Here is a 26,986-nt window from a genome sequence, read left to right as displayed (position 1 = left end):
GCAAGAACTACCATAATGCACAGTGTAGGAGGTTCCCCTGGCCCAGGCCGCTTGGAAATAGGAGCCAAGACTCCTGGAAGGGCAAACCCCAGGGCAGCTGCCCTCCTTGTAGGGGGTAGAAGACGTGCCCCACCCTACCCACTCCAGCAGCAAGACTTCTTTAGAACTTGGCTCTAGGGAGGAAGCTCCCTTGTGACCAAGAAGTTGAATGCAATTCCACTCATCCAACAGGGAAGTACTAGACGGAGACAGAGATGGGAGGTGGAACTGAAGCAAGCTATTCCCTGCCCTTTGGGAAGCTTCCAGATTAGAGGGAAGAGGGCAAACTGCGGGAGGCTGCTACTGTGTGGCTGGCAGCATGATGAAGTGGAAAAGCACGTGAGTTCTGGGGCCAGAAGCCCTGAATTTAAATCCTGGCCCCACCACTCACTGCCTGAGCCATCTTGAGCAAATAAATCACTTGAATGATATCTCCGTGTCCTCCTCCATAAGACGGAGGAAGTGATGATATCTGCCGCCCAGGGTTGTGGCGAGGATCAAATGAGATGTTAGTTATTGTTCAAGGGTAAAGGGGAGGCCCAGGAAATCGTTATAGGGCTGAAGGAGGGAGATGGTATCTGTACTGGAGTATTGGGGAGGGGCTCATGGGGGAGATGGCGCTTGACATGGGCCTTGAAGGGCACTTAACAGGTCTTCCATAGGCAGGACAGGGAGGGGACATACTCCAGGCAATGGGGACAGTCTGAGCAAAGGGCAGGGCAGCTATGACACAGCTGTCTCCCTTTGTAGCCCATTCTCTACCTCTGTGAGTCTGATCCCTCCCACCTTCCCACACTCACAGTCACAGCTTCAGTGAAAAGAAAGATACAGACTAGATTAGACATCTGATGCAGAGGGCGATGGGGTCTGGGAGGAAAGAATGTCGTTCAGCTGGAGCTATCCAAGGAGACTTCCTGGAAGAGGAGGCTTTTAAGCAAAGCCTCAGAATTTGAAGTACATCAATAGGAGATTTCAGACAGAGGGGACAACCTAAATGATACTGTACAGGCCTGATGCAAATTCCCAGAATAAGGAGCATAAATGAGTGGGAGAAAACGGACAAGACTGGGCTGCAGGATGGGGGAAGATCAAGGCAGGCCTTGAGTGCCAGGCTAAAGTACAGGCATGAGGAAGCTATGAAATACCACGGGAGAAGAGTAGATGCTATGGCCAGAAAGATGAGTCTGGGGCCATGAAGAGGAGGTGTTCCATCAGAGAAGTTCACCAGGGCCTCACTGTAATCCAGATGGAGGGTTCACCTGACCAACACTGCAAGGACAAGAGGAGGTGAGGCAAGGAGGAACCATAGGATTTGGAGGGAAAGAAGACGGGGAGTCCAAGATGGACCCCAGGGAGAACTCCAGTCTTTCCTTTTGGAGTTGGCTTCTCCCCTATCTCATCAGCCTCTCCTGACCCGCAGGTTGATTAAATCAGGGAGACCCTGGCCCTGAAGCCTCAGTAATTCAGGTCCTAGCAGGCCTCCCCGCCTTGAGGAGACACCACCCCCATCTGGGGCCCTCTCCAGGCACGGTCCAGAAGAGCTCTAGGTCTTGAAGGTAGTGTTACCCACCATCGGGTCCATTCCCAAATTCAAGGTATCCCTGGATATGTTCCCTCTCCTGTGCCCCTTCCCTAAACCCAGCAGGGTCTAAATTCCGGTGGCGCCGACGGGGTTAATGTTGGCTCCTGTCGCCGCCTCTGCACGCCCCCGCTCCAAACCTGCCAGCTGCAGCGGCGAATGCCGAAGCCGAAAGCGAGGGACCAGGCAGCCGTGGGGGTGGAGGGGACACATCGCAGCAGCTGAGTGACAGGCAGCGGGGTGATGATTGGCAGCTGCCGAGCGGCCTGGACTGGGACCGGGACGCGGGCGCAGAGGTGGCCCCAGGAGGCCCCCATACTCAGGGTCTTGCGCCCTGAGCTAGGTTCGTGCCCGCAGTGGGCTGGGCCGGGCTCGCTCCCTCCGTGCCCTGAGCGGGCGGGCTGGGCGGGGCGGCGCCCTCCCCCCCGGACCCCAACGGCTGGCGAGTGTCTCTAAGGTGACACTCGGGTGCGCGGCAGCAGCGGCGGTTGCAGGAGCTTGCTCTCCGCCCGGGCTCCGGCTCCGCTCCAGCCGTCCGGGGGACCCCGCCGTGCGCAGAGCGCAGGACCCCGACTCCAGCCGGGAACCCCCGCCCCCCGGGGGCGCAAGAAGACCCCGGCCGGCCTCTCCCAGGCGCAGCGCCCAGCATCTCGCGGCTCCTGTCGTCTAAGCGTCGGCGTCGCTAGGGACCTACGGAACCCGGCGCTCCCCTCCCTCCCCGCCTCGCGCCCCCGGCCCGAGAAGACCAGAGACTCGAACTTGAGCGGGGTGCCCCGAAAGGCCGAGGGAGCCGCAGGCGGAAGGCGGCCGCACGATGGCCGAGGGGCCGGGCGGCGGAGGGCAGCGCGGGGATTGGGCTGGCGGCGGCCGGGCAGCCGAGGAGGAGGTGGTGCGGCGGCGATGCCGGCGCGGGGAGGAGGCCCAGGTCGCGCAGCCCTGGCCCGAGGGTCCCCGGGCCACGGCCGCTGGGCCCCCGGTGGAGGAGCGGTTCCGACAGCTGCACCTACGAAAGCAGGTGTCTTACAGGTAAGGAGGACGCGGGCAGAGGGGAGCGCGGCGCTTGGGACCACCCCTCTTGCAGGCGTCATTGCACAAGCGTTTATTGTGCGCCCGCCGCCTGCCTGGCGCTGGGAGTTTAGAGATGACTGCCGAGGGATCTCTGTCTTTCGTGTACAGTGGGAAGGAGGCAGCTTCTGAGACTCCTTCTCTGCCTGAACCGTGAAAGCCCTATTCATCCACTATGCAGTGGCTGAGGGAACTGTGTACCAGGCGCTGAGGAGAGGAAATAGCCAAGACATTGTTCTTAACAAACCTCTATCTGCTGGGGAGAACCAGGAGATGCCCCCTGACCCTTCTGGGGGAAAGAGGAACCCCCTCTTCATTCAACAGGTCTACCCTGAGCTTTCCCGTGGGCTAAGTCTGTGCTAGGCACGGGCTTGTGGAAGTGACTGAGAGGCTCCCTGACACCACGGCGGAGACCCTGCTGCCCAGAGATGGGGAACAGAATTCCCTCCTGAACCCCCGTGCCCCAGCAGGCCCTGGTTGGCAACCTCTAGGGGCAGAGGGAACCTCCCCACCCCCACCCAACATCTTAATTCAGCTGTCTTCTGACAGTGTCAGAATCTCTTGGCCTGCCGCCTCTGCCCAGAGGGTCCTGGAGGAGCCAGCCGGAGGGGGCCCCAGAGGTCATTTTGATGACCTGGGGTAGGACGTTAATGAGGGAGGACTGCCCCTCAGAGCAAGGGTGGGAAAGGTACACAGAGGGTGAGCTGGGACAGCCCAGTACACACCTTACCTTCCTCTTCCTCTCCCAAACCACAACCTCAACTTGGACTTGCTGCCCCTCTCAAGCCCTTGGCCCAGAGTGATCGCCCCTGAAGAGTCTAGCAGGGCCACTGGGGCAGATGCAGTCCTTAGAGCCTGGTTGGAGAGGACAAGCTCCCTGTCCGCTTACAACCATGGGGCGTTTGGGATATGTCTGAGGCTGCCCTGGTTCTCCCAGTGGCTTCTGGGAAGACGTTTCATTAAACTCGCCCAGCGCTGGGAGCTTGAAAGGTCCCAGTATTCCTAATGGCTCTGGGGCCATCAGGGCCCCATCACTTGGGGGAGGAAGGGACAGTAGGGGAGGGGACTTTCCAAGAAGTGAGATGCTCAGAGCAAATGGGAAGCAGGCTAGGGTCCCATGGGCCCTACCTCCACCTTTCAGGGTGTACTAGAAATCGTGGGTACATGGGGCTCCATTACCAAGTTCTTCCAGAGCTCCACGCCCAGGGAGTGCATCATCCATCCCATGCCTCTGGCTGTAGATATGAATGGCCCCCTGGGGCAGGAGGAAGTGCAGAGGGCCTCACAGGGGATGCAGCAAAGAATGAAGACTTCTGGGATAAATGTCAGCCTGGGAGTCAGAAGACCTGGTTTCTACTCTTGATTCTGCCAGAGACTTGTGTGTCCTTGAGCTGGACAATATTTCTCTCTGGGTGTCAGTTCTTTACTTTTAACATAAGGGGATGACCCCGAGGTTTGCCTTAGCTGTGGGTCAGAGACAAATCACAAATGGAGGCTAGGCGCAGTGGCTCACACCTGTAATCCCAGCACTTTGGGAGGCCGAGGCAGGAGGATCACTTGAGGTCATGAGTTCAAGACCAGCCTGGCCAACATGGTGAAACCCCTTCTCTACTAAATATATAAAAATTAACCAGGCGTGGTGGCAGGCGCCTGTAATCCCAGCTACTCAGGAGCCTAAAGAAGGAGAATCGCTTGAATCTGGGAGGCAGAGGTTGCAGCGAGCCAAGATCGTGCCACTGCACTCTAGCCTGGTGACAGAGGGTGACTCCATCAAAAAAAAAAAAAAAAAAAAAAAAAAAAAAAAAGGTCGGGCGCAGTGGCTCACACCTGTAATCCCAGCACTTTGGGAGGCCAAGGAGGGCGGATCACCTGAGGTCAGCAGTTCAAGACCAGCCTGACCAACATGGAGAAACCCGTCTCTACTAAAAACACACAAAAAAATTAGCCGGGCGTGGTGGCGCGTGCCTGTAATCCCAGCTACTCAGGAGGCTGAGGCAGAAGAATTGCTTGAACCCAGGAGGCAGAGGTTGCAGTGAGCCAAGACTGTGCCACTGCACTCCAACCTGAGCAACAGAGCAAGACTCTGTCTCAAAAAAAAAAAAAAAAAAAAAAAAAAAAAAACCACAAATGCAAGCCAGAGTGGAGTAGAGGGCACTGCATTAGAGGGCAGGGAGCAAAGAATAATTGAATAATTAAAGGGCTGACATAGAAAATGTTGCACACGTGCTCACACACACACACACACACACACAGTGGCAAGGGCTGGGATCCCCCGGGGTGGCCCCAGAATGGAGGCCCTGCCACAGCCCAAAAAACTTGGGGCCTGTAATCACCAAGGATGCCAGGTAATCCCACTGAGGTCCCCCCAACCCCTGCCTCCAGGTTACCTGTGTGAGGGCGGCAGAAAACGACACCAGGGTGGACTCCACTGTCACCCTTGGACAGATGAGAGGGATAGGGCATCTGCTCACTCCCCAGGGTTAGTCTAGGAACCCATTCTCGGTCTCAGAGCTGGACAAGGCATCGAGGCAAGGAGAGCCCCTAGGTAAAGGACAGACAGACAAGCTGGGAAAGAGCCAGCAGCTCTTCCAGGCCCAGGGGACCCCAGGGGAACAAACCGTGCTCTCCGGCTAAGCCCTCTCTTGTGGCTGCTGTCCTGGGTGGCGTGTGGCCGCCTAGTGGGGGGACTGGGGGACCGGGGGCTGGCAGGAGCTCAGGCCCATGGTGGCCCTTTTTACATCCTCCACGTGCCACAGTTCCGTGCCGCTCTGGCTGGCAGCTAACCCTCCCACCCTGCTGTGCGGAGTTGCTAAGAAAAGCACTTGAAAGCCCTTCCCAGAGCGAAAAGGCTTTTAGACAGAAATGCGGGGGCAAAAAAATCTGAAGGTGGGGAGTGGAAGCGGAAGCGGGCTGAAGGCCTGGCTGCTTCTGACGTAAGTGAGGACGGGGGCTTTGGCAGGACACTAGAAACTTCGAGGGGTGTGGGGGTTTCTCAGAAATAGGTTTCCTTCGCCTCCCAGTGCCAGCATGGGCTGGCAGCAACCCTGGCAGCTTCTTTAGATGGATGGAGAGATGGCGGGTGTGCACCAGCAGAAACTCAAGACACCTGGAAAGGCAGGGGAGAAGGGCAAGAAGGCAGGAAAGTAGGCAAGAGAAGAACTTGAATGGGGTAGGCCCTTGTTTGGTTTAAATGGGTCCTGGTTTCCAATAAGTCATAAAAGGGCAGGACAGGTCCAGGCACGGTGACTCATGCCTGTAATCCCAGCACTTTCAGAGGCCAAGGCAGGAGGCTCGCTTGAGCCCAGGGATTTGGGACCAGCCTGAGTGACATAGTGAGACTCTGTCTCAAAAAAAAAAGAAAGAAAAAAAAATTTTTTTTTTCCCTGTAGAGACAGGGTCTCACTTTGTCACCCAGGCTGGAATGCACTATCATGATCATGGCTCACTGCAGCCTTGACTCAGGTGATCCTCCCACCTCAGCCTTCTGAATAGTTGGGACTACAGGCACACACTACCATGCCTGGGATAATTTTTGGTATTTTTTATAGGGATGGGGTTTCGCCATGTTGCCAGGCTGGTCTCAAACTCCTGGGCTGAAGCAGTCGCCCACCTTGGCCTCCCAATGTGCTGGGATCACAAGCGTGACCCACTGCTCCTGGCCTCTACAGATTTTGTTAAAATTAGCTGGGCGTGGTTGCACGAGTCTGTAGTCCTAGCTACTCAGAATGTTGAGGTGGGAGGATTGCTTAAGCACAAGAATTCGAGGCTGCAGTGAGCCACGATTGCGCCACTGCACTAGAGGCTGGGAGATAGAGTGAGATCCTGTCTCTAAAAAAAGTGGGGGGCAGGGCAGTAGCGCCTGACATCTTGCATCTCCATCTGGAGGGAAAGAAAAATAACTCTCATCCTAAATGATCAGGGTTGGGCTCAATATACCATGGGAGAGCGGGTTCCAGCTAGGTAAAGCCAGAGTGGGGCAAGGGATACAGGGCTTGGTCTAAAAGGATCAGTTCAGAGATGCAGGATTTGCAACTCCAGAGTTAAGCTCAGTGGTTTCCAAACTGGATCACCTGGGGTCTCTTTTAAAATGGGTTCTTTTTTTTTTTTTTTTTTTGAGACAGAGTCTTGCTCTGTTGCCCAGGCTGAAGTGCAATGGTGTGATCTTGGCTCACTGCAACTGCCGCCTCCTGGGTTCAAACAATTCTCCTGCCTCAGCCTGCCAAGTAGCTGGGACTACAGGCTCCTGTAACCACACGGGGCTAATTTTTGTATTTTTAGTAGAGACGGGGTTTTGCCATGTTGGCCAGGCTGTTCTCAAACTCCTGACCTCAGGTGATGCATCCGCCTCAGCCTCCTAAAGTGCTGGAATTACAGGCATGAGCCACTGCGCCCAGCCTTAAAATGGATTCTTTCTTTTTTTTTTTTTTTTGAGACGGAGTTTCGCTCTGTCGCCCAGGCTGGAGCGCAATGGCCGGATCTCAGCTCACTGCAAGCTCCGCCCCCTGGGTTTATGCCATTCTCCTGCCTCAGCCTCCCGAGTAGCTGGTACTACAGGCGCCCGCCACCTCGCCTGGCTAGTTTTTTGTATTTTTTTTTTTTTTAGTAGAGACGGGGTTTCATCATGTTAGCCAGGATGGTCTCGATCTCTTGACCTCGTGATCCGCCCGTCTCGGCCTCCCAAAGTGCTGGGATTACAGGCTTGAGCCACCACGTCCGGCCTAAAACAGATACTTAAGCCCTCTCCCTAGAGGCCTTGCTGCAGGTGTATAGGGTTGGGCCTGGATGTCTTCATGCTAAAAACCTCTCCCAGGTAATTTTGACAGTGGAGCAGGTTTGGAAACCACTGGTTTTGCCTGTGAAGAAGCCGAAGGAAAAAGAGAAAGGGCCAGGGCAGGAAACAAACAAACAAAAAAAAAAGAAAAGAAAAGAAGGGAGGGGGTGTCCAATGTGAGATGACTCACTGGGATGTGGCTGGCGGAGGGCTTCCCTGTGCTGAGCTCTGTTTTGGCCGCAGAAGGGCCTCCAAGAAGAACCAGTGCCTGTACTTGGTGTCCTGGGTGTGGGCCAAGCTCTGCCTGAGATGGAAATATGGGAAACAGTCCCTTCCCTTAACAAAAGTATGATCCCCCATGCAGGGAGAGTATTGACACTTCAGGCTTTGCAGGGCACTTGACTCTGCCATTGTGGTGCAAAAGCAGTCATAGACGACTGTGTGAGTGAGTAAGTGGCCAGGGTTCTGCTAACACTTTATTCATAGACACTGAACTTCACATTTCATAGAATTTCAGCAACACAATACCATTCTTTTGCTTTTTCCCACTCATTTAAAAATGTAAAAAGCATTATTGCCGGGCGTGGTGGCTCCCGCCTGTAATCTCAGCACTTTGGGAGGCCGAGGCAGGTGGATCACCTAGCTCAAGAGTTCGGGACCAGCCTGGCTTAAATCCCGCTTCTACTAAAAATACAAAAATTAGCCGGGCATGATGGTGGGCGCCTGTTATCCCAGATACTTGGGAGGCTGAGGCAGGAGAATTGCTTGAACCCGGTAGGCGGAGGTGGCAGTGAGCCGAGATCACGCCACCGCACTCCAGCCCGGGCAATAGAGCGAGACTCCATCTCAAAAAAAAAAAAAAAGCATTCTCGGCTCCTGGGCCCTCCAAAAACAAGCAGCAGGTTGGATGTGGCCTCGATCCAGTAGATGGGACAGGACAAACTCATGGGAAACCAGAGCTGAGGCATCGGAATGAACCTGAGCATGGCAACGGGGAGGGGGGACTCCATGGCACACGCATCCCACCAAGAGAGGGCATGCAATGCCCGTGCATACAGGCTTCTGGGTCAGAGAGACCTGGGTTCAAATTCCAGCCCTGCCCTTTCCTAGTTGGGTAAGAGGCTTTCACTTCTGACCCTGTTTCCTCACACGGAAAATGGGAGCAATGATACCTTGTCAAGAATGTGGCTGGGAAGATTCAAGAAGATACCAGATGTCAAGTTCCTGACTCAGAGCACGGGTAAAACAAGTTAGAGCTTTTGTCCTGTGCAGCTGGACCTCTTCTTGGGTTCTGGAGGCCCTGTAAGGTGTGGACACGGAGCCTGGCCCCGAGCCGCAGATGGTGGTGGGATCCGGGGGTGATAAAGTTTAACAGAGACTAAAAGCGAAGGCTGAGCATGCGCACATGTCCCAGCCTATGGTCCTCCCCCTTCTCCACCCCCGCAGAGGGGCTGGGGGCAGGGACTGGGCACCAACTGGCAGAGGAGGATGCCCCCTGCTGTGGGCACGCTGCTGCGGGTCCACGACTCCTCCAGGGAGGGGCACCTGATCCAACTCTCCCTGCGGCTATTTACCAGAAGCTAAAAATAACCCAAGAGTGACAGGGAGATGGGGCCGATTTGTAATTTAAATAGCAACAGGATAAAGCAAGGAGCTGCCAGAGATCACATTCTGTCCTGAATTAACAATGCAAAACCAGGGGCAGAGAGCTGAGCCGAGCAGCGGGAGGGGACCACAGCCAGAGGAAGCCTGGGGTCCATCAATTTTCTTTCCTTTGAAAAGGGTGGGGCCCAGGCCCAGCCCGGAACTCCTTCCCTCCCCTCCAGGACCTGCAGTTCTTGCTGATCAGTGAGTCCAAGGCCAGAGAGGGCAGTGCCACGTTGTTCCAAAGGCCAACGTGCAGGGATCGGGATCCCAGGAGAGGGTCTTATCCGACCCCATTTTGGCATAAGGAGCTTGGGACGTGCCCCCAGCAGTCCATGTCCCCCAGTCCCCACACCAAGGGGCATTTTGGAGGGAACCTGGGAAGGCCAGTTTGATCAACGGCATTTGAAGAAGTTATTTGGTGGCCCGCTGAGATGGTGGCCTGTGGACCGAGCATGGGGAAGCCTAGCGTGGAGTCTCATTTTTGCTTCAGTTGGTGCCTTTCAGAGTTTTCAGAAAGGCCCCTCCAGGGGCCAGGGTGCCAGAGACAAGGGTTAGTACCAACTGGGGAAAACTTCCCTTCAGTGACATACAAAGAGGGTGGGGAAGGAACTGGGACTGGACTTTAGGCTTCTGCAGGGCTCCAGTGTGAATGACCAAGGCTCTTGGCCTACAGGTGCCTAGAAAAGAAAGCTAATCAGAGACTGCAGTACTTTGGGGGCCACTGGGCCGCAGCTTACAAATGAGGAGCTAAGGTTAGCAGAAGTTAAGCAATGTGTTAAGATCACAGAGCCAGTAACTGGTGGAGCCAGGATCCGGACTGAGATCTGTTTCTCTCCAAAGCCCTTTTTACTCTGTCAGGCTTGCAAGGGCCTAGACTTTCATCCTTAAGGATCTTGCTTGTGGCTCTGTACAAAGTGTACATATCCCTGGGTGCAGTAATAGGATAGGCAGAAAGGGGGCTGAAAGGTAGCTATGCAGTCAGGGCTTATGACCCTACAGATGGGGGTGGGAGGCTTGGAAGGCAGGAGACGCACTGACTGTGTCCTGGGGGCTTGGTATAGTCCGGGCTGGGTACAGATGGAAACTCTTTTGAGCAGATGCAGCTGACCCAGAGTAAGGGGAGAGCTGTGCAGGCTCCTCTCCCACCTCCAATCCAGGAACTTGGGAGGTGTCAAAGGACAGCTTTCAAGAGAGATGGTGGTTTGAAGGACCACCTTTGGCTGCTGGGCCGCCAGTGCTGTGTCTGTAGCTCTCTTGCCTCAGCCGGAGAGGGTCTCCAACCTCTCCTCCAGGTTTCCTCCTGCTCATGACTTTCATGAAGCTGCCCAGAAGGAACCTAATCAAATGTCCATCTGTCACTAGCCAGCAGCACCTGCAACCCGGCTCAGATATATCTGTCTCCTCTGTGAGGGCAGAGGCCCAGCACTTCGGCAGGGGCCAGTGATCAGCAGGTGATCCCAGGCTCTGGGCTGTTCCCAAGGGCTTCAGCAGGTGCCCGGATCACAGGCATAGCTGCTGGGGAGGCAGGCACTTAGACTTCAAAATCCTTGTAGGACAGGCATGGTGGCTCATGCCTGTAATCCCAGCACGTTGGAAGGCCAAGGTGGGCTGAGCACTTGAGGCCAGGAGTACGAGATCAGCCTGGGCAACATGGCGAAACCCTGTCTCTACTAAAAATACAAAAATCAGCCAGGTGTGGTGGGACATGCTTGTAATCCCAGCTACTTAGAAGGCTGAGGCAGGAGAATCGCTTGAACCTGAGAGGCGGAGGTTGCAGTGAGCTGAGATTGCACCACTGCACTCCAGCCAGGACAACAGACCAAGGCTCTATCTCCAAACCCTCCATGTCTCACCATGGCCACTGATGCAAACAAGAAACCAGTCTCCCTCCCTCTGCCCAGCCTCTGAACACTTGTATTCAACCCATGGCAACTTCCATAGGAAGTCACTGAGCACAGACTCATGTACCCAGCACTGAGCTAGGAGCAACATAGGGTTCAAGAATCTTGTAAGGAAGCAAAACTAAGTGCACAAAAAGTCAAATGATACAGGAATATCATTAGGAACAAAAGTGTGCATCATAGGTAAGGGATCAGCGGGTGGGGTGGAATGCCTGTTCAGGAGAAGTGTTTGACACTTGGTAGATATTTATGAAATATTTGTCATACAAATGAATGAAGGAATGAATGAGCAAAAACTGTGAAATCAGGAAAGAAGATTCAAATGAAACTGTCAGATCTAGAGCAGATCTTAGAAATCATCTGGTCCAACCCAGAGAGGGTAATGACTGGCCCATAGTCACACAGCAAGGGCTGGAGTGTGAACCAATGGACTCCATGTCTGGGGCTCTTTCTGCCTTCCCATTTTTGCTGCTTGGGCTGGGTCTGAAGGATGGAGAATGTGATTGGCCAAATACCCAGGGAAGATAAACTAGGAGTGCAACGTAGGCAAAGGGAATGGCAGGGGTCAGGGCCACATGTGAAGGGAATGCGAAAATGGGGAGGAGGGAAGGTTCATTTAGCATCTATTATGAGGCAGGCACCAGCATGGCATGAGCTGAGAGAAAATCTCTGCAGGGAAAGCCTGCACAAAGAGGCAGAAAACAAGAGCAGCCAGAGAGCATAAGGAGCTGCGAAGGTCAGGCCAAGGAGGCTGGCTGGGCGGGTTTTGACAGCAGAGGGTGTCCAGGTCGTGGGTTGAGTGTTCGGCGTCCTGGTACATTTCTTTTCCCCAGCTCCCACTTGCTCATCCAGGCCACAGAAAGTAGAACACCATCCTCTGGGGCCTCAACAAAGCCCAGAATAATTTTCTTACCCAGATTCTTCTTCCTGTGTGTACCTGGGTGGGTTCTGAGGGGTCCCCAGCTTCCCAGGCCTGGCACATGTTGTCCTAGGAACTGCCAAGGGCATCCTCCCTAGTCCCGTGCACCTATCCCTTCCAGCCTTGTCCTCCCCACCCAACCTGGAAAGCAGAGATGACATTGACAGCACCAAGGAGTGCTAGCTCAAGGTGGCCCTAGTCTCACAGTCAGGACTGCCCTGCTTCTCGAAGCCTCCAGCCTGCCTGCTTCCCCTCCAGGAGCCCCATTTCCTGCTCTCTGCTTCTCCAGGGCTGCCAGACGCCTCAGATGGAAAACAAGCCCAGCCCCATTTCCTCTGTTTAACTGCTCGAGCTACTTGCAAAATGCCTGCAAGAGGAAGGCAGGGCCCTGCACAGACTCCTTCCAGAATAGACCTTGGCGTGGTGGACAGAGTCTCCAATGAGGCCACAGCATATAGGACCCATCTTGAGGAATTCAGAGATAATGGGTTGGAGGTGAAACTGTGGAAAAGTGGGGACTGAGCCTTGGGGGCATTACAGGGCCATATCCCCTACATTAGAGCAGCAATAGGATGTTTTATTTAAGAGCACAGATTCTGGGGCTAGATTCTCACCTCTACCACTTACCAGCTGGGTGACCTTAGACAGGTAAGCTTAGCAGCTCTGTGCCTTGATTTCACCATCTGTAAAAGGAGGAAAATAAGGCCAGGTTCGGTGGGTGACGCCTGTAATCCCAGCACTTTGGGAGGCCAAGGCGGGCAGATCACTTGAGGTCAGGAATTCAAAATCGGCCTGGTCAACATGGTGAAACCCCATCTCTACTAAAATTACAAAAATTAGCTGGGTGTGGTAGTGCACGCCTGTAATCCCAGCTACTCGGGAGGCTGAGGCACAGGAATCGCTTGAACCTGGGAGGCAGAGGATGTAGTAAGCTGAGATCACGCCACTACACTCCAGCCCGGGTGACAGAGTGAGGCTCAGTCTCAAAACAAAACAAAACAAAAGCAAAAACAGGAGGAAAATAACAAGATCTACCTCCTAGAGTCATTAAGAGGATTCAAAGAGCTACGTTACATATTCAGTAAGATTTTTGGCACAGAAATGTTCAGGAAATATTAGCCATTGTTTTATGATTACTGAGTATTAATTAGTAATTGCATAGCATGCATTTATTAAACAAATATTTATTGAAAAATATTATGTCCCTGTCATGAGGGACACAAAGGTGACTACACCACCAGATGGAGGTTTACAAGGGTCGGGATGGCATCTTGAAGGGTTCTGTAGCATAAATGTTTATTGAACTGAACTGACGCTGTTTCTGTCCTCGAGAAATTCACAGTAACAAACACATGCACAACTAAAGAACTAGTTATAGAGCAGGGTGATTAAAGAACGCTTGAGGAAGGTACAGTTTCTTTCCTAGAACCAGTCCTAAGAATAAAGAGTGAATATATGCCCTACTGTGTATTTACCAAATCCTCACAATGGCCTCGAACTCCAGCACAGTTTGGCCTCTGGAGATCTTTCCAGCTCCTAATGCAGTCCCCCTGGCTCCCTGTTCGCTGGCCACACTGACCTTTTTTCGGTTCTCCAGACACAAGTACATTCCTTGTTCCGTGCCTTTGCTCTGACTCCACTTCCACCTAGAATGCTATTCTCCCAGGTAAGTCACACAGCTCACACTCCCCATTCATTCAGGTCTGCTCTCAAATATCAGCTCCCCAGAGACGCCCTCCCTGATCCCCTGATCCCCCTGCCTAAGTCACTCTCATCACTCTTCTCTGTTCCTTTTGGCTTCATTTTTCTTTATAGCGCATTTGCACATCTTTCTTTTGTTGTTTTTTTTTTTTTTTTTTGAGACAGAGTCTCACTCTGTTGCCCAGGCTAGAGTGCAGTGGTGTGATTTCAGCTCACTGCAAACTCCGCCTCCCAAATTCAAATGATTCTCCTGTCTCAGCCTCCAGAGTAGCTGGGATTACAGGTGCCCACCACTATGCCCAGCTAATTTTTGTACTTTTAATAGACAGGGGGATTCACCATGTTGGCCAGGCTAGTCTCAAACTCCTGACCTCAAGTAAAGCACCCCCCTCAGCCTCCCAATCTTTATGGCACATCTTGTTAGCTGACATTATATCGTATGCAGATTGTTTGTTTCCTGAATGTTTTCCCCACGAGAATCTAAGCTCTGTGAGGATAGAGCCCTGCTTCCTTGTTTTTAGAGCTATGCTTTCTGATATGGTGCCTGATGCACAGAAGGCATTCAGTAAGTATTTATTGAATGAATTAATTTGTAAACCTTCCTATCTCTTCTTTATTCCTCAGATAACACCATGAGCTCAATTATTACTCCTTTTTTTTTTTTTTTTTTTCTTGAGACGGTGTCTCACTCTTTCGCCCAGGCTAGAGGGCAATGGCACGATCTCGGCTCATCACAACCTCCACCTCCTAGGTTCAAGCGATTCTCCTGCCTCAGCCTCTCAAGTAGCTGTGATTACACACGCCTGCCACCACCATGGGCTAATTTTTGTATTTTTAGTAGAGATGGGGTTTCACCATGTTGGCCAGACTGGTCTCGAACTCCTGAGCTCAGGTGATATGCCCACCTCGGCCTCCCAAAGTGTTGGGATTACAGGTGTGAGCCATCATGCCCGGCCTATTACTCCACTTTACAGATGAGAAAAACTGAGGCGCAGAAAAACTCCCTGACACATGTATTCATTAGTTTATTTGTTTATAGACTACCTTGTCCCAAAAGCTATGTAGAGGACTCTGAGAGGTTTATGACCTGATTCAGGCCACACAGAGCTGGTAAGAGGCAGAACAGGACACATGCCTATGTCTCCAGGCTCCATCCTCATTGCTCATTTCTCTACACCACCATCCTGTATGCCCAGTCCCATGTAAGATGGTATGCTGCACACAGAAATGCTAGGAAGAGAGCGCTCTTTGAGGGCTGGGCACACCCAGCCATTGTACCTGGTGGTTGTCATAAAGTGGGAGACCTCAGCAGGACCAAGAGTTGAAAATCAGACAGGTTAAATGGAGAAGAAAACCGGAGAGGAGCCCAGGTGCAGATTCCAGCCCAAACAAGCCCCGTGGCTGCCTCCTGGCTGCTGGGCTGGGCTTGTCCCCACCTGCCCCTTGCTTTCCTGTGCAACTCTTCGTGGCAGCTGGCCCCAGCCAGCGGAAGGCGCCTATGAGCCCTGAGCCTGTGGTCCTCAGCTTGGGCGGCCAGTGGCCTCTAGCAGGCCCCCCCCCCGACCCCACCCCCGTCAGGAAGTGCCGAAAGAGGAAGAGAGTCGCCGGGCAGGATGAGCGCACTGGGGGCTGGCCACAGTGCCGGGGGAAGCTGCAATGAGGCCTCAGCTCTGGGCCCAGTGGAGGCGCTGGGGACGGAAGAAGGGGAGCGGTTGGGGGCACTGAGGCAGATGTGGCGCTACCGCTCCTGGGACGTGCCACAGATCCCACCAGAGGCACCCCAGACACAGTAGGTACAAGGGGTAGCCTGGGAGTGGGCATGGGACCTCTGTCCCTCTATGAGCCTTTTATCTGAGATGGGGGGCAACAGAAGTAGGGTCACTCATCTGTCATCCGGCACGCTGCAGAGGCACAGAGCAGGGCAAAGGAGCTGTTGGCAGGGTGCAGGGAGCTCTGATGTTTGGACTTGGGGGGGAACTGAGCTCTAGAGAGGCCAGGACTTGAGCAAACTATCAGTGGGGGGATCTGGGAAGAGGAGCCCCCCAGGAGTGTGGCACTGGATGCTGGAGATTTCTGACCCAGCTGCAAGGCCTTGTGGAGACTCAGTGGGGTCTTCAGTTGCCTCTGATCTCTTCTCTCAGAGCCTGGAGTAAGAGCCATTGGGAAACTTCCCCAAAGGGACCCATGCACCCCAGAGGCCAGCTGTCAGGCACACTTGGGGATTGATCTGTCCTCCTGGCCACTCTGTCACCAGTTGCTGGCTGGAGGGCTGGAGCCCCACCTCCCTGATCAGACCTTCTCCCAACTTGCAGGAAACTGGGAGAGGGTTCTGGGCCTCGGGGTGCTGGTTCTTCCTCAAAATCACAGGCTTGCCCGCAGGTCACAGCCCCAAGCATTGGCTATTTGTGGCTGACTAAGGCTGGAAAACGGGCTGCCAGAACCCAAGAGGGGAGGATGAAAGTGAAGGTGACACAGGATGTGGCTTGGCAGAGAGGCGTGCACACAGAAATAGTGGGCAGCTGGTGCGGGCAGCAGGGTGGTAGGGTTTGGGGAGGTGGAAGACCATGCTTCCCAGCTCCTGGCCTCCCTTCGTCAGCCCTGCGGGGGCCATCAGAAACAGCCCAGGTGTGTGTGATGGCTGTGCCCCCACAGGTGACTGCTTGGGTTCCAATTGCTGTCATTTCTGGAGGGGGACGACCTTGGCTGCACTGGGGAGTGTCTTTGTGTGTGCATGTGAGGTATATTTCTGGATGGGAGTGTGTGTGCATACACACACGCATATGTGTGAGGGATGTGGCAACCGGTAACCATTGTCCTGGGGGCATCTGTATGTAGGAGAAAGGTGTGTGGGCCTGTGTGCTTGTGAATGGGAGTGTGGTACCTGTTGTCCTTCTGTGTGAGTATTTGTGAGTGTGTAAGGGCTGTGCAGGTGGTTCCCGTAGCATATGAGATCTATAGCAGGAAAATGCGATGTGTTTGGCATGGGTGAGAAGGTTGGAAACCATTGTGAATAGCTGTGGAAGGATGACTTTGTAGGAGAAACTTGTGAGTTCTTTGTTGGTGTGTGTGCAAGTCATTAAGTGACTGGTCACTGAATGTGAGAGGCTGGGGTGGGAAGTGTTCGTTTGAGTAATGAGTGGGCATAATTGTTTAAGGGATGTGTTTGCTCTGCGTGCATGGGGAGCCCTGTGTGACTTTTGTTTCCCTGAGTGCGATTTGGGGGAGCCAAGGGGGTATGGGTGGAGATTGTGAGTGGTTATGAGTAGGCACAGGGTGTGCGAGAGCGGAGGGGAGGTGGTGACAGCAGCCCTCGCGGGTGTACACTTGTGAGCGTGCAGTTGTTTGGTAGCGGGGAGATCGGGGGAGTAAAGACTGAGCATCTGAGTGCGCGCAACCCGAGTGTGCTAGGCCGGGAGATTCAGTCCTATCCAGGCGGGCCGGGCCGGGCTGGGGGCAGGGCTTTCTGCTGCCCCGCCCATTCGCCGCCCCGCCCCTCGGGCCGCCCCAGCGAGCTGCGGCGCAGCGGGCGTCCGGCAGAGGGCGCTGCGGGCCTGGTGCCACCGCGCGGCGGAGGGGGCGTGCTCGGCGGCGGGCAGGCAGCGGCCCGGCCAGCTATGCGGGGTCCTGCGGCCGCGGCTGGCGGCACTTCCTGGAGCGGCGGCGGCAGCCGCTTCCCGGGCACCTGGGCGTGGGGCGCGGGTGCGCGCGGCGCGGGGCGGGCGGAGCGAGCGCGCGCCATGGCGGTGGCGGGCGGCGCGGAGCGGGCGTGCTGAGCCCCGGCCGCCGGCCCGGCATGGGCGTCTCCCGCGGGCCCGCCGCCGGCCGGGGCTAGGGCCGGATGGAGCCGCGGGACGGCAGCCCCGAGGCCCGGAGCAGCGACTCCGAGTCGGCTTCCGCCTCGTCCAGCGGCTCCGAGCGCGACGCCGGTCCCGAGCCGGACAAGGCGCCGCGGCGACTCAACAAGCGGCGCTTCCCGGGGCTGCGGCTCTTCGGGCACAGGTGAGCGGGGCGGCGGCGGGGCAGGCACCGAGGCACCGGCAGGTTACCGCGCCCGCACCGGGGGACATTACTCGGCCACTGGCGGTCTGGGCCACTTCGGTACTGACACCGAGTCGGGGAGACGCTGGCACCGGCGGCACGAGCCGTCTTGGCGTGGGCACCCACTGGGGGTCATCCCCCAGGGCCGGGACACGGGCGGGATCGGTCGGCTTGGCACTGCCACCGGGTGAGGGGTAATTCCCTGGCGCTGGCAGTCTAGTGCGCCTCATGTGTAGTACCGTGGCAGGGTCGGCTCCCAGCCTTCCAGCAGGCAGATGGAATCACCCCAGCCTTCGCGGCACAAGGAGGTAGGGCCCCCAGGACGGGTCACCCACACCTTCTTGGCACGGATAGAACAGGGCCTCTCTGTGCCTCCTGGCACCACTGAGATGGAGATCACACCGTCCTTTGGACTTTCATGGGACCCGGTTGCCTACCACCACTGTGTGGCATCTACAGAATGTAGCCCCGTTGATACCGTCACTACACATGGCTTGTCCCCAAGCTCTGGTCACTGGTTTAATTGTTCAACATGTTAAGCCTCTCCTTGGAGTTGGGGGTGCCTGATCATCTGCCCTACCTTGCTCTTATTTAGCAGAGAGACCCCAGCGCATCCCTCTGCTAGGCAGGCAGCATGTCTCCCTCTACCTTCTTCCAGCCCATGCTAGGAAAGGGATGAGGTGGGCTGGAGTCTGGAATCTGTGCTGGCTGTTCAAGCTTCATCTTGACCCCTTCCGCAGCACTCCAAATGTCCCCATCTTGTGCCTGTGACAGAGCTTTGACCAGGACTCTAGCTGGGAACTGGGGGGAGGGTGTGGAAAGACTGAGTGCATGGCAAGTGTACTGCTCTTGGTGGTGAGCCACCTCCTGCCCTCGCAGCGCTGGTGTAAGGTAAGGAACGTGAGGCCCCAGGAGTACCTGACCTGGCTCCCTGCGCTGCTTCCTGACCGATCCCTGCCCTTCCCTGGTGGCCAAGGAGCTTGCAGCCAGTCAGCCAAGGACCCCAGAACGACCTCAGATTGAACTCTGACCACTTGGAGTCTGCCCAAGGCCTCCCTCTCAGTTTTCTGCAGCTGCCCAGACTTGGTGGCATTCACCCCCACCCCGCCCCTAGCTTTGCCCTGCCCCTTCTCCGGGTAGACTTTACCCACTAATAACATGGGCGGTTTTCTCCTGTCGTGTGGGCTGGCATACTCGTGATGCCGACCTGTGCCCTCCACCTGCCTTACCTGGGCCAGGGCCCGCTCTTTGCACCTGCAGTCTCTCTGAGCACAGATCTGGATTCTTACACTGGCAGATGGAGCTCCGTGGGCTCCTGTGTTACCACGCAGGCTTCAATGTCATATAAAACAGGGCAGGGAGTGAAACTTCCAGTAGCTCTGTTTTGTCACCCACAGCCCTGCAAGATGGAGCAGTTTACACCCAGCTCTGCAGGATGTAGCCTCCAGTGTTCACAGGCTCTGCGGGGGGAGGGAGGGGCGCCACCAGAGGCTTCCTGTTGCTGCCCACAGGGTATCAAGTGTTGGGTTCTTATGACCTGTGGCTGTGCCCCTTCTGAAGGGCACAGGTTTGTGGGTATAGGGATGAGCACATGCGGGAGGAAGAACAAGAAACCAGAGAACCAACAGATACCTTTATGTAATTCTTTAAAATAAGCAGGGTAGGTGGTATCTTCCTTTTGTTAAAAAAAAACAATTTTTTGTAGAGATGAGATCTCACACAGCATTGCCCAGGCTGGTCTTGAATTCCTGGCCTCAAGCAGTCCTCCCACCTCGGACTCCCAAAGTGCTAGGATTACAGGTGTGAGCCACCGCACCTGGCTTGTTTGTCCGTTTTTATAGATGAAAGAAACACGGTCAGAGGGGATTTGCCCAGAGTCACATAGCAAGGAAGAGGTAGAGATAGGATTTGAAGTCAAGTTGGTGTGATTCCAAAATCCACATCCCTTTCTCTATACCAGGATCCCAAACGGAACATCACAGTGGCCAAGGGAGCTTTAAGAAATACAGATTCCTAGATCTTACCCTTGGCGTGTCTGACCCATCAGGTCTGGAGGTGGGGCCTGGCCATTGTTTAAAGCTTCCCAGGTGGTTCTGATGTCCCACCAAGTTTGACAAGCACCGTAGTCCGTCACCCTGGGGAGTGTAAGTGCTCCTACAGGATGCCTGATGTGAGGAAAGAAAATTCAGCAGCACCTCTGGAAGCATGTAAGGAGTGTCCCTTGTTTGGGAGCACTGTGCTGGGGATAGTAGGGCCCTCAGAAATGTACACATTCAGAGAACCCAGTAGTGTCAGGCAGACAGCAGCAAGGGAAAACGCTTTCTCCTGGCAGGCCTGGGAGCTCACTGAGGCTGGCCTCCTTCCCCTTGACTTGATGGGGCCAAGGGGTGGGGGCTGGGAGCAGACATGTGGAAGTGTGGAATAGGACACCTGCTCCGGGTTCTGCCCCCTCCAGTGCTGCTTAGCGGGTCCTGCTACCTTTGTTTGTTTGTTGCAGCCTCAGGTAAAAGTCCTCAAAGCCCCATCTGAAACCAGCCCTTCATCTTATCCCAGCTCCATGCTGGCTCTTAACCTGGCTCTTAACCTAGCTCTTGCCTCTCCCCTGACGTCCACCCTCTGCATGTCCCCCATCCCACCCCCTCCCCACCCCACCCACATACACACATCCAGCCTTGGGGCTGAGGGACCCGACGGGAAGATCAAGGGTAACAACTAGGTCAGCAGTGGCTGCTGAAGGCAGGTGGAGAATTCTGCATGCAGACCCTGGTTCACGGGGAGAGTTCCATGAACAGTTAGCAGTGTCTGCTGTGGGCTTGGCAGGGAGTCTTGATGGCACATGGGCCACATGTTTGCCATCCTGGCCCCTCTGGGTAGGACAGTCTCTGAATGGCAGCCTCTATGGGGCTGAAAGAAGCTTTTCCTTAAAGTCCATCTCTGCCCCACACAACTGGCGTCATCCTCTCAGAATCTGGGGGGCAGCTTGCCATCTCTTTTTTTTTTTTTTTTTTTTTTTAGCTCAGTGAGCCATGATTCTCCCCAGCTTGTGGATTCCTCCCACCCCAACTCCATCCCACCTTACTTCTTGCCGGAACCATCAGTCTCCTCCCTGAGGAGGAGGAGGAGAGGAGGTACAGGCCCTACTCTGATCCCAGGGTGTTTGCTTCTCCTCTATCCTGAGCAGAGGGCAGGCAGGACCTTTCCTCTGAAGCTTCTGTTGACCCTAAGGATCGGGCAGCCAGGAGTGGGAGAGAAGTGGACTCTGTCTCCTCCTCCAGGACCCACCAGGAAGGAGGACCCGCCTATCCTCTGGCCTGGTCCCAGCAGCCTGATCCTGGCAGGTCACAGGGCTTGTGGATTAGCTGGTTTTGCACCCCAGGGGCATCAGAAATTACCTGGCACCTCACACATGTAGACATAAGGAGTCTTGGCCTCAGAGCCCTGGGAGCCTGAGCCTCTGTGCCGCCATCCCCTGCCCTTCACGGTGCTCAAAGTCACAAGCTCCCAGCGGGCAGGAGGCACACCTGCAGAACCAGTGTGAGACAATGGGTCCCATTTAGAGGCACTGCCACACGGCCCCAGCGAGCATGGCCCTGAAGTCAGGGCTGCAGAGGGTGCCCAGCGGGTGCCTGAGCAGAAGCAGCCCCTGTTTGGGTTGGTTCTGCAATGAATGGGGAGGGATGTGTTGAGGGATGCCTCCTGCACAGAGGTGAGAACCCTGTCTATGGCGCCAGAGTGTCTGGGAGCGAAAGAAAACCTCTGAGTGGTTTGTCTCCCCCCGGCTAATGCTGGGAGCAGCCCAGGTTGCTGTGGGAGGCGGGGACAACCTAGAATCCTTGGGTTCCAGCCAGTTTGGGAAAGAAAAATGGGCCTCAGTGGCCGAGCTGCGTTCATCTCACCATGTTTGCTCCCCACACAAGGTCAGGTGCCAGAGTATAGGGCTGGCCCCAGCTGGGGACCCAGGGTAGAATTCTCACAGTCTCCCTCTGTGCCAAATGCTGTCAGGGGAGGGAATGGCAATTCTTGTCATTTTGTCTCCATGCCATACTCCAGAAAGGTCAGATCCTGGGATGTGGAGCTGCCCAGGATTCTCGGTTGGCACAGGAGCGCGAGAGTTGGTGTCCCTTAAGGCAAGGACAGAGGAAGGACTAAGTGACCCCTGGTGAGAGAAAGCTGAGGCTCCAGGCAGCTGGGCTGGGGGAGAGAGAGAGAAACGGGCCTGCCCTCCTTGGCTCTCTGAAGGCCTCTCCAGAATTCGCCAGTGGCCCCCTGGGCAGAGGAGGAAGTGGGGGCATAGGTTAGCCCTGAGTCTCAGGCCATGCGGGCCCCTCGGAGAAGCAGGGATTCGGAGCCCTTCCACCCACATTAAGGCAGGAGAGAGTTGGGAGGTGTGGAAGCAGCCCCTGGAGACTGCCCTGCAGTGCCACTGGAGCGACGCAAGGGGGCGACAGCTGCCGTTGTGGGAGGCCGGTGGGCGATGAGCTTCTCCTTCCGCCAGTCCACATGCCCATGGGGACTCACAGGCACTGGCTGGTAGTTACCTGCTGCTCTAGCTGCCGGGCGGAGCCAGTCAGCACGACCCAGGGCAGGCTGGGTGGGTGCCTCCAGCCACCTGGCCCCACCCCTCCGGTTCCCTGAGGCCCAGGCACAGCCAGGTGGCCTTGACTCAGCCAAGGTCTCGCAGCTAGCCTGGGTCATCTGAGACACCCACGCTGGGCTTCCAGGGCCATGTTCATTAAGGCCTCATCACAGGACCCCGGAGCAGCCTGACCACCTCTCCTCCCTGCCCCTCTGCCTCCTCCTTGAACAGCCCTCTAGGTCAGCTGCGGGGGCAGTGTGTGCAGGAAGTGGGATCTGCCGCACCTGTGACCAGGTTCTCCCGCTCCCCAAGTTCCTGGGCCACCCCTGGGCAGTGCCAGGCACTCATTCCTTGCTCTCCTTGGCTCTCCTCTGTTGCGTGTTGGGGTCAGCCCACATCCGGCCTGCAGTGTGGGTCTCAGCACAGGACTTGGCTGGCCCTTGCGTCACAGATGTGGAGGGTAGGCCAAAACAGTAACCAAATGCCCTGGAAGAGCTATCATTCTGCCATCTTTCCTCTTCACCCCTTTCCTCGCTGAAACACCAGAGACGTGGTCAGGTTGGGAGAGTAGGTTTGAGTGAGACCAAGGGCTCTGTGGCAGGGGAGGGGAGGGAGAGGCTGAAGAGACAGGAGTGGCGTTCCAGCTCCTCTGTCTTTGGTGATTAACAGCTGCCAGAAGCTTGTAAACTCATCAGTTTCATGTGATCTTCATAACATCTTTGTAGTTGGTTCGATTCCCATTTTGCAGATAAAAAAACCAAGGCTCAGAAAGGTCAGGGGCCTAGCCAGGATCCCCCAGCTCACACTGGAGCCGAGCCCAAGGATCTTCTCATGATGCTGGGCTGCTCTGCTTAGGAGTACTCTTTTCTTCTATTATTTGCCATCCCTAAACTGGGAAGACCTAAGAAGAGGCTTGAGTGCTCCATGGGGTTTAGTGAAAGGTCTTTGCTTCCTGTGCCAGTGGTGTGAGACACATGAGATAATCTGACCTGGACCCCAAGGGAGAATGGCCACCGAGATCCCTCGAGTCAGGGGGAGCAGGCTGGACTGGGAGAGACCCTTGGTAAAGAGACTGGGGCTGTGAGCCCGTCGTCATCTGGCTTCCTGGCTGTGTCTGGAGTGGAGGACAAGTCTGATCTTTTTCCTTACTTCAAGGGCGTAGGGAGTCTAAAGCCCAATGGACATGCTCAGAGGAGCCCCCATACCACCCAGGGGTCAGTGGCTGGCCTCAGGGAGGGAGGATCGCTTCACTCGCACCTAGTGCCTCATGGTGAGAGGTCTGAGAGAGGAGAGGCAGGGCCCCAGCACCCTCCTCATCTACACTGAGACCTCCTCCCCTTGCTCCTGGCAGAGCACCAGTTCAGAGCTCCCACGTAGAGGCCTCTCCCCTGCCAGGGATGAGCCCATCTCAGCACATGCCAAAATAGCTGTCTGGGAGCCTGGGCCCGCACCGCCCACGCCCCAGCATCTCGCGGGTTAACAGCTTGCCTGTCTCTCCGCCCCCTTCCCCAGCTTGCTGACATTTTACAGAGAGAGGCGGGGGCGGTTGTGAAAGGGGGCAAGCTGGTTCTTGCTCCCCAACCCACACGGACACCCCACTGACACAGCCTGTCGCCACCCACCCACCTCCAGAAGGCATCCCCTTGGGGGAGACCTTCCTTCCACCCTGAGGGCCCTGAAGGGTGAGGGACAGGCTGCCAAAACCATCCCTGGTAGGCCCAGGGAGCTCTAGGGGGCTGGTCTCCCTCAAGGGGTCTTTTGTAGGACACAGGATCCCCCTCTGTCACCCAGGCTGGAGTGCAGTGGCACAATCATAGCTCATTGTAATTTCAAATCCCTAGGCTCAAGCAATCCTTCCACCTCAGCCTCCCGAGTAGCTAGGAACTATAGGTGGGGGCCACCATACTGGGCTCATTTTTTCTTTCTTTCTTTCTTTTGTAGAGACGAGGTCCTGCTATGTTGCCCAGGTTGGTCTTGAACTCCTGGCCTAAAGTGATCCTCCCACCTTGGCCTCCTGAGTTGCTGAGATTACAGGCCTGAGCCACTGTGCCCAGCCTCTGGAGTCTTTTTAAGAAATTATTTTGAAATTTTTCCTAACACATTAAATATCTTGCCATTATAAAAGTTTCCAGAATAAGGTGACACCTACTGCCTAGCTTGGTTGGAGCTTAGCATTAGGCCATATTTGCTTTAGACAGAGATGGAGGCCCCCATGTCGTCCTCCCTGGAGGAAACCACAATTCTGATTTTGGTGTGTGTGATGTTCTTGTGCCTGTTTTTAAAATTGTCCTACATAGGTATGCATGGCTAGCAATATACAGTGCTGTTTTGTATGATTTTACTCTGGTTTAAATGGTATACCAAGCATATTCTGCATTTAGGTTTTCCCCTCAATATTATTTGGAGATTTAACCATCTGAAACATGAGTTCTCATGGATCCATTTTAACCTCCACATCCAATTCCGTTGTGTAACAGCGGCCTGTTTGCCCGGGATGGTTGACGGACACTTGGTGGTTTGCAGTTTCTCGCTGTTGCGAGCGATCCCTCTGTGTTCTCCTCGCTGGTGCCTGCTCACAGGGCATGTGTGTTTTCAGATAGACAGATGTTCCCAAGTTGTGCTCCAAAGTAGTTGTCCTAATTTTTAGGCCTCTGGGGTTATTTTCTTTCTTTAAACTTTTGGTAAACTAGGGAATTGTTTCCCAGGAACACTTTCTCCTTCAAGCCTGCAACGATCCCTTGAGAGAGATGAGGGTGGGCGTTAGCCCTATTTATCAGATCAGGACATTGAGGCTCAGGCAGGTTAAAAGGCCTAGCTTGAGGTCATGTAGCTGGTCAGAGGCAGATCCTCTGGGCCTTTGAAGCTAAACCCACTGTGAAGACCTTTGTCCCCTGTATGAGTAGTGTGGAAGCCTGGAGGAGCGGGCTGGGGCCCTGGGGGCTGATGGGGAAGGGAGCAACATGGTCAGAAAGCTGGGTGGGGGGAGTGTTAATTCTTTTTTTCTTTTTTTGAGACGGAGTTTCGCTCTTGTTGCCCAGGCTGGAGTGCAATGGCACGATCTCGGCTCACTGCAACCTCCGCCTCCCAGGTTCAAGTGATTCTCCTGCCTCAGCCTCCCAAGTAGCTGGGATTACAGGCATGCGCCACCACGCCCAGCTAATTTTGTACTTTTAGTAGAGATGGGGTTTCTCCATGTTAGTCAGGCTGGTCTCGAGCTCTCGACCTCAGGTGATCCACCCACCTCAGCCTCCCAAAGTGCTGGGATTACAGGCGTGAGTCATGGCGCCCGGCCAGGGTGTTAATATTGAATGAGGGGATGAGGGGGAAATGCTTCTCCTAACAGATGGAGAATGGGAGCCCTCTGCAGACACAGGAGAAGGCAAGGACAGGGGACGGTCACCATAGAAGAGTGGGGGCCCACGAGGGGTTTGTAACAAAGGGGCCCCTTTGGGAGACTAAGGGAGACATATCGGCATTCCCATCAGGGATCGGTTTCAGTGTTGCCTCTGAGACACCAGAGCTCAGCCCAGACCAGATTTGTCCACCCAGTGCAGCAGGAAGTTCTTGGGAGCTGGCCCGCCGCTGGGGTGCTGTGCCAGCCTGAAGCCTGTGCTGTCAGCGGGATCCATGAGGCTGAGTCCGGACCATGCGCGGTTCCCTCCACTCACTCTTCAAACCACACCCGGCACTTCTACACTCTGGGGATGCCATTAGAAGCAATGTGAGGCCCTGGGGCTCACAGCCTGGCTGGGGACGCAGACTTGCACATTAGTGCTGATCACCCAGGGTCTGAGAGGAGAACCATGAGGGAGAATTCACTGAGCAGAGAGGGGAGTGATATTCCAGGTAGGGAGACCACTGGATGCCACATGGTGCCACGTGGAAAAGGGACCTGCGGTGTTTTGTTTGCCAGAAGCATCAAGGGTGGAGCCTGAGGGGTCGAGGGTATGTGCCGTGGAAAACACTACTGAGTTCAAACCCCAGCACTGCCACGTGTTAGCTGCACAACCTCAGGCAAGTGACTTAACCACTTTGTCTCTCAGTTTCCTCATCTGTAATATGAGGATATGGTTCATGGGGATAATACCGACTAAGGAGGATTCATAGCTTACTATTTGTAAAACACTTAGTGTCTGATGGAGTGAGTTATGTAAGTGTCAAATACAGCATTAAAAATATGAAAGAGCAGAGAGGAGGCTGAGAGGCCTGTTGCCTGCCAGCCCCAGGTCTCTGCGTTTTGCTCAGCTGACGGGAGAATCAGTAAAAGGCGATTGGGTGCGTTAGGATGAATTCTGGTGGCAGCGGGGGTCTGGCTTGGAGGGAGGCTCTGAAGGAATGAGCCGGTTTGCACAAACATCTCTTTGAGGCCTAGCAGGGGCTGAGTCAGGGACTCAGGATGTGAAGGAAGAGACTGGGGGTATTTCACCAAGGAGCTCAGGCCAGCCCAGGGTCCCGGCCCAGCCCCCAAGCCTCTGAGACAGCCCCTCCTCCCCCTTCCTTGCCCACCACCCTCCCCTTGTGACTTCATGTCACCAAACCTACTATCTAGTTTTCATGAGAAAGCCATGGGGGACACAGAGCAGGTGATAGCACCCAGCCCAGAAAGCGGCCTCTAGGTGTCACTCTTGGGGTCCTCTAGAGAGGAGAGGAAGGTCGCCACCCAAACCAAGGCTGTTGCCATCCCCTTGTACCCAACAAAGAGAAGTGGCCTGAGCCAGCTGGAGCCTGTGGTCAGCCCTTGCATGTGGTT

The 26,986-nt window shown here is 55.1% G+C and overlaps 1 protein-coding gene across 9 annotated transcripts in view; it reads left to right on the top strand.

Annotated features, from left to right (window-relative positions):
• The first annotated feature begins 2,077 nt into the window (after positions 1–2,077).
• The window catches only part of DGKZ (diacylglycerol kinase zeta), a 48,230-nt gene continuing 23,321 nt past the window's right edge, over positions 2,078–26,986 (top strand). For 2 of the 9 annotated variants that reach the window (XM_045371719.2, XM_045371718.2), the window contains exon 1: positions 2,078–2,644. In XM_045371719.2, coding sequence (XP_045227654.2) covers positions 2,433–2,644 — 212 coding nt within the window. In that variant the 5' untranslated portion in view covers positions 2,078–2,432. Of the gene's footprint in view, positions 2,645–15,087; positions 15,416–17,343; positions 17,622–20,675; positions 20,789–26,986 lie in introns of those variants that run through there. The other 7 variants (XM_074013801.1, XM_045371716.2, XM_045371722.2 and 4 more) reach the window with 4 other exon arrangements.

Source organism: Macaca fascicularis, chromosome 14 (genome assembly GCF_037993035.2).
Source record: "Macaca fascicularis isolate 582-1 chromosome 14, T2T-MFA8v1.1".
Taxonomy (NCBI): domain Eukaryota; kingdom Metazoa; phylum Chordata; class Mammalia; order Primates; family Cercopithecidae; genus Macaca; species Macaca fascicularis.
Note: the sequence above shows the minus strand (reverse complement) of the source record. Positions and strands in the feature narration are given on the sequence as shown.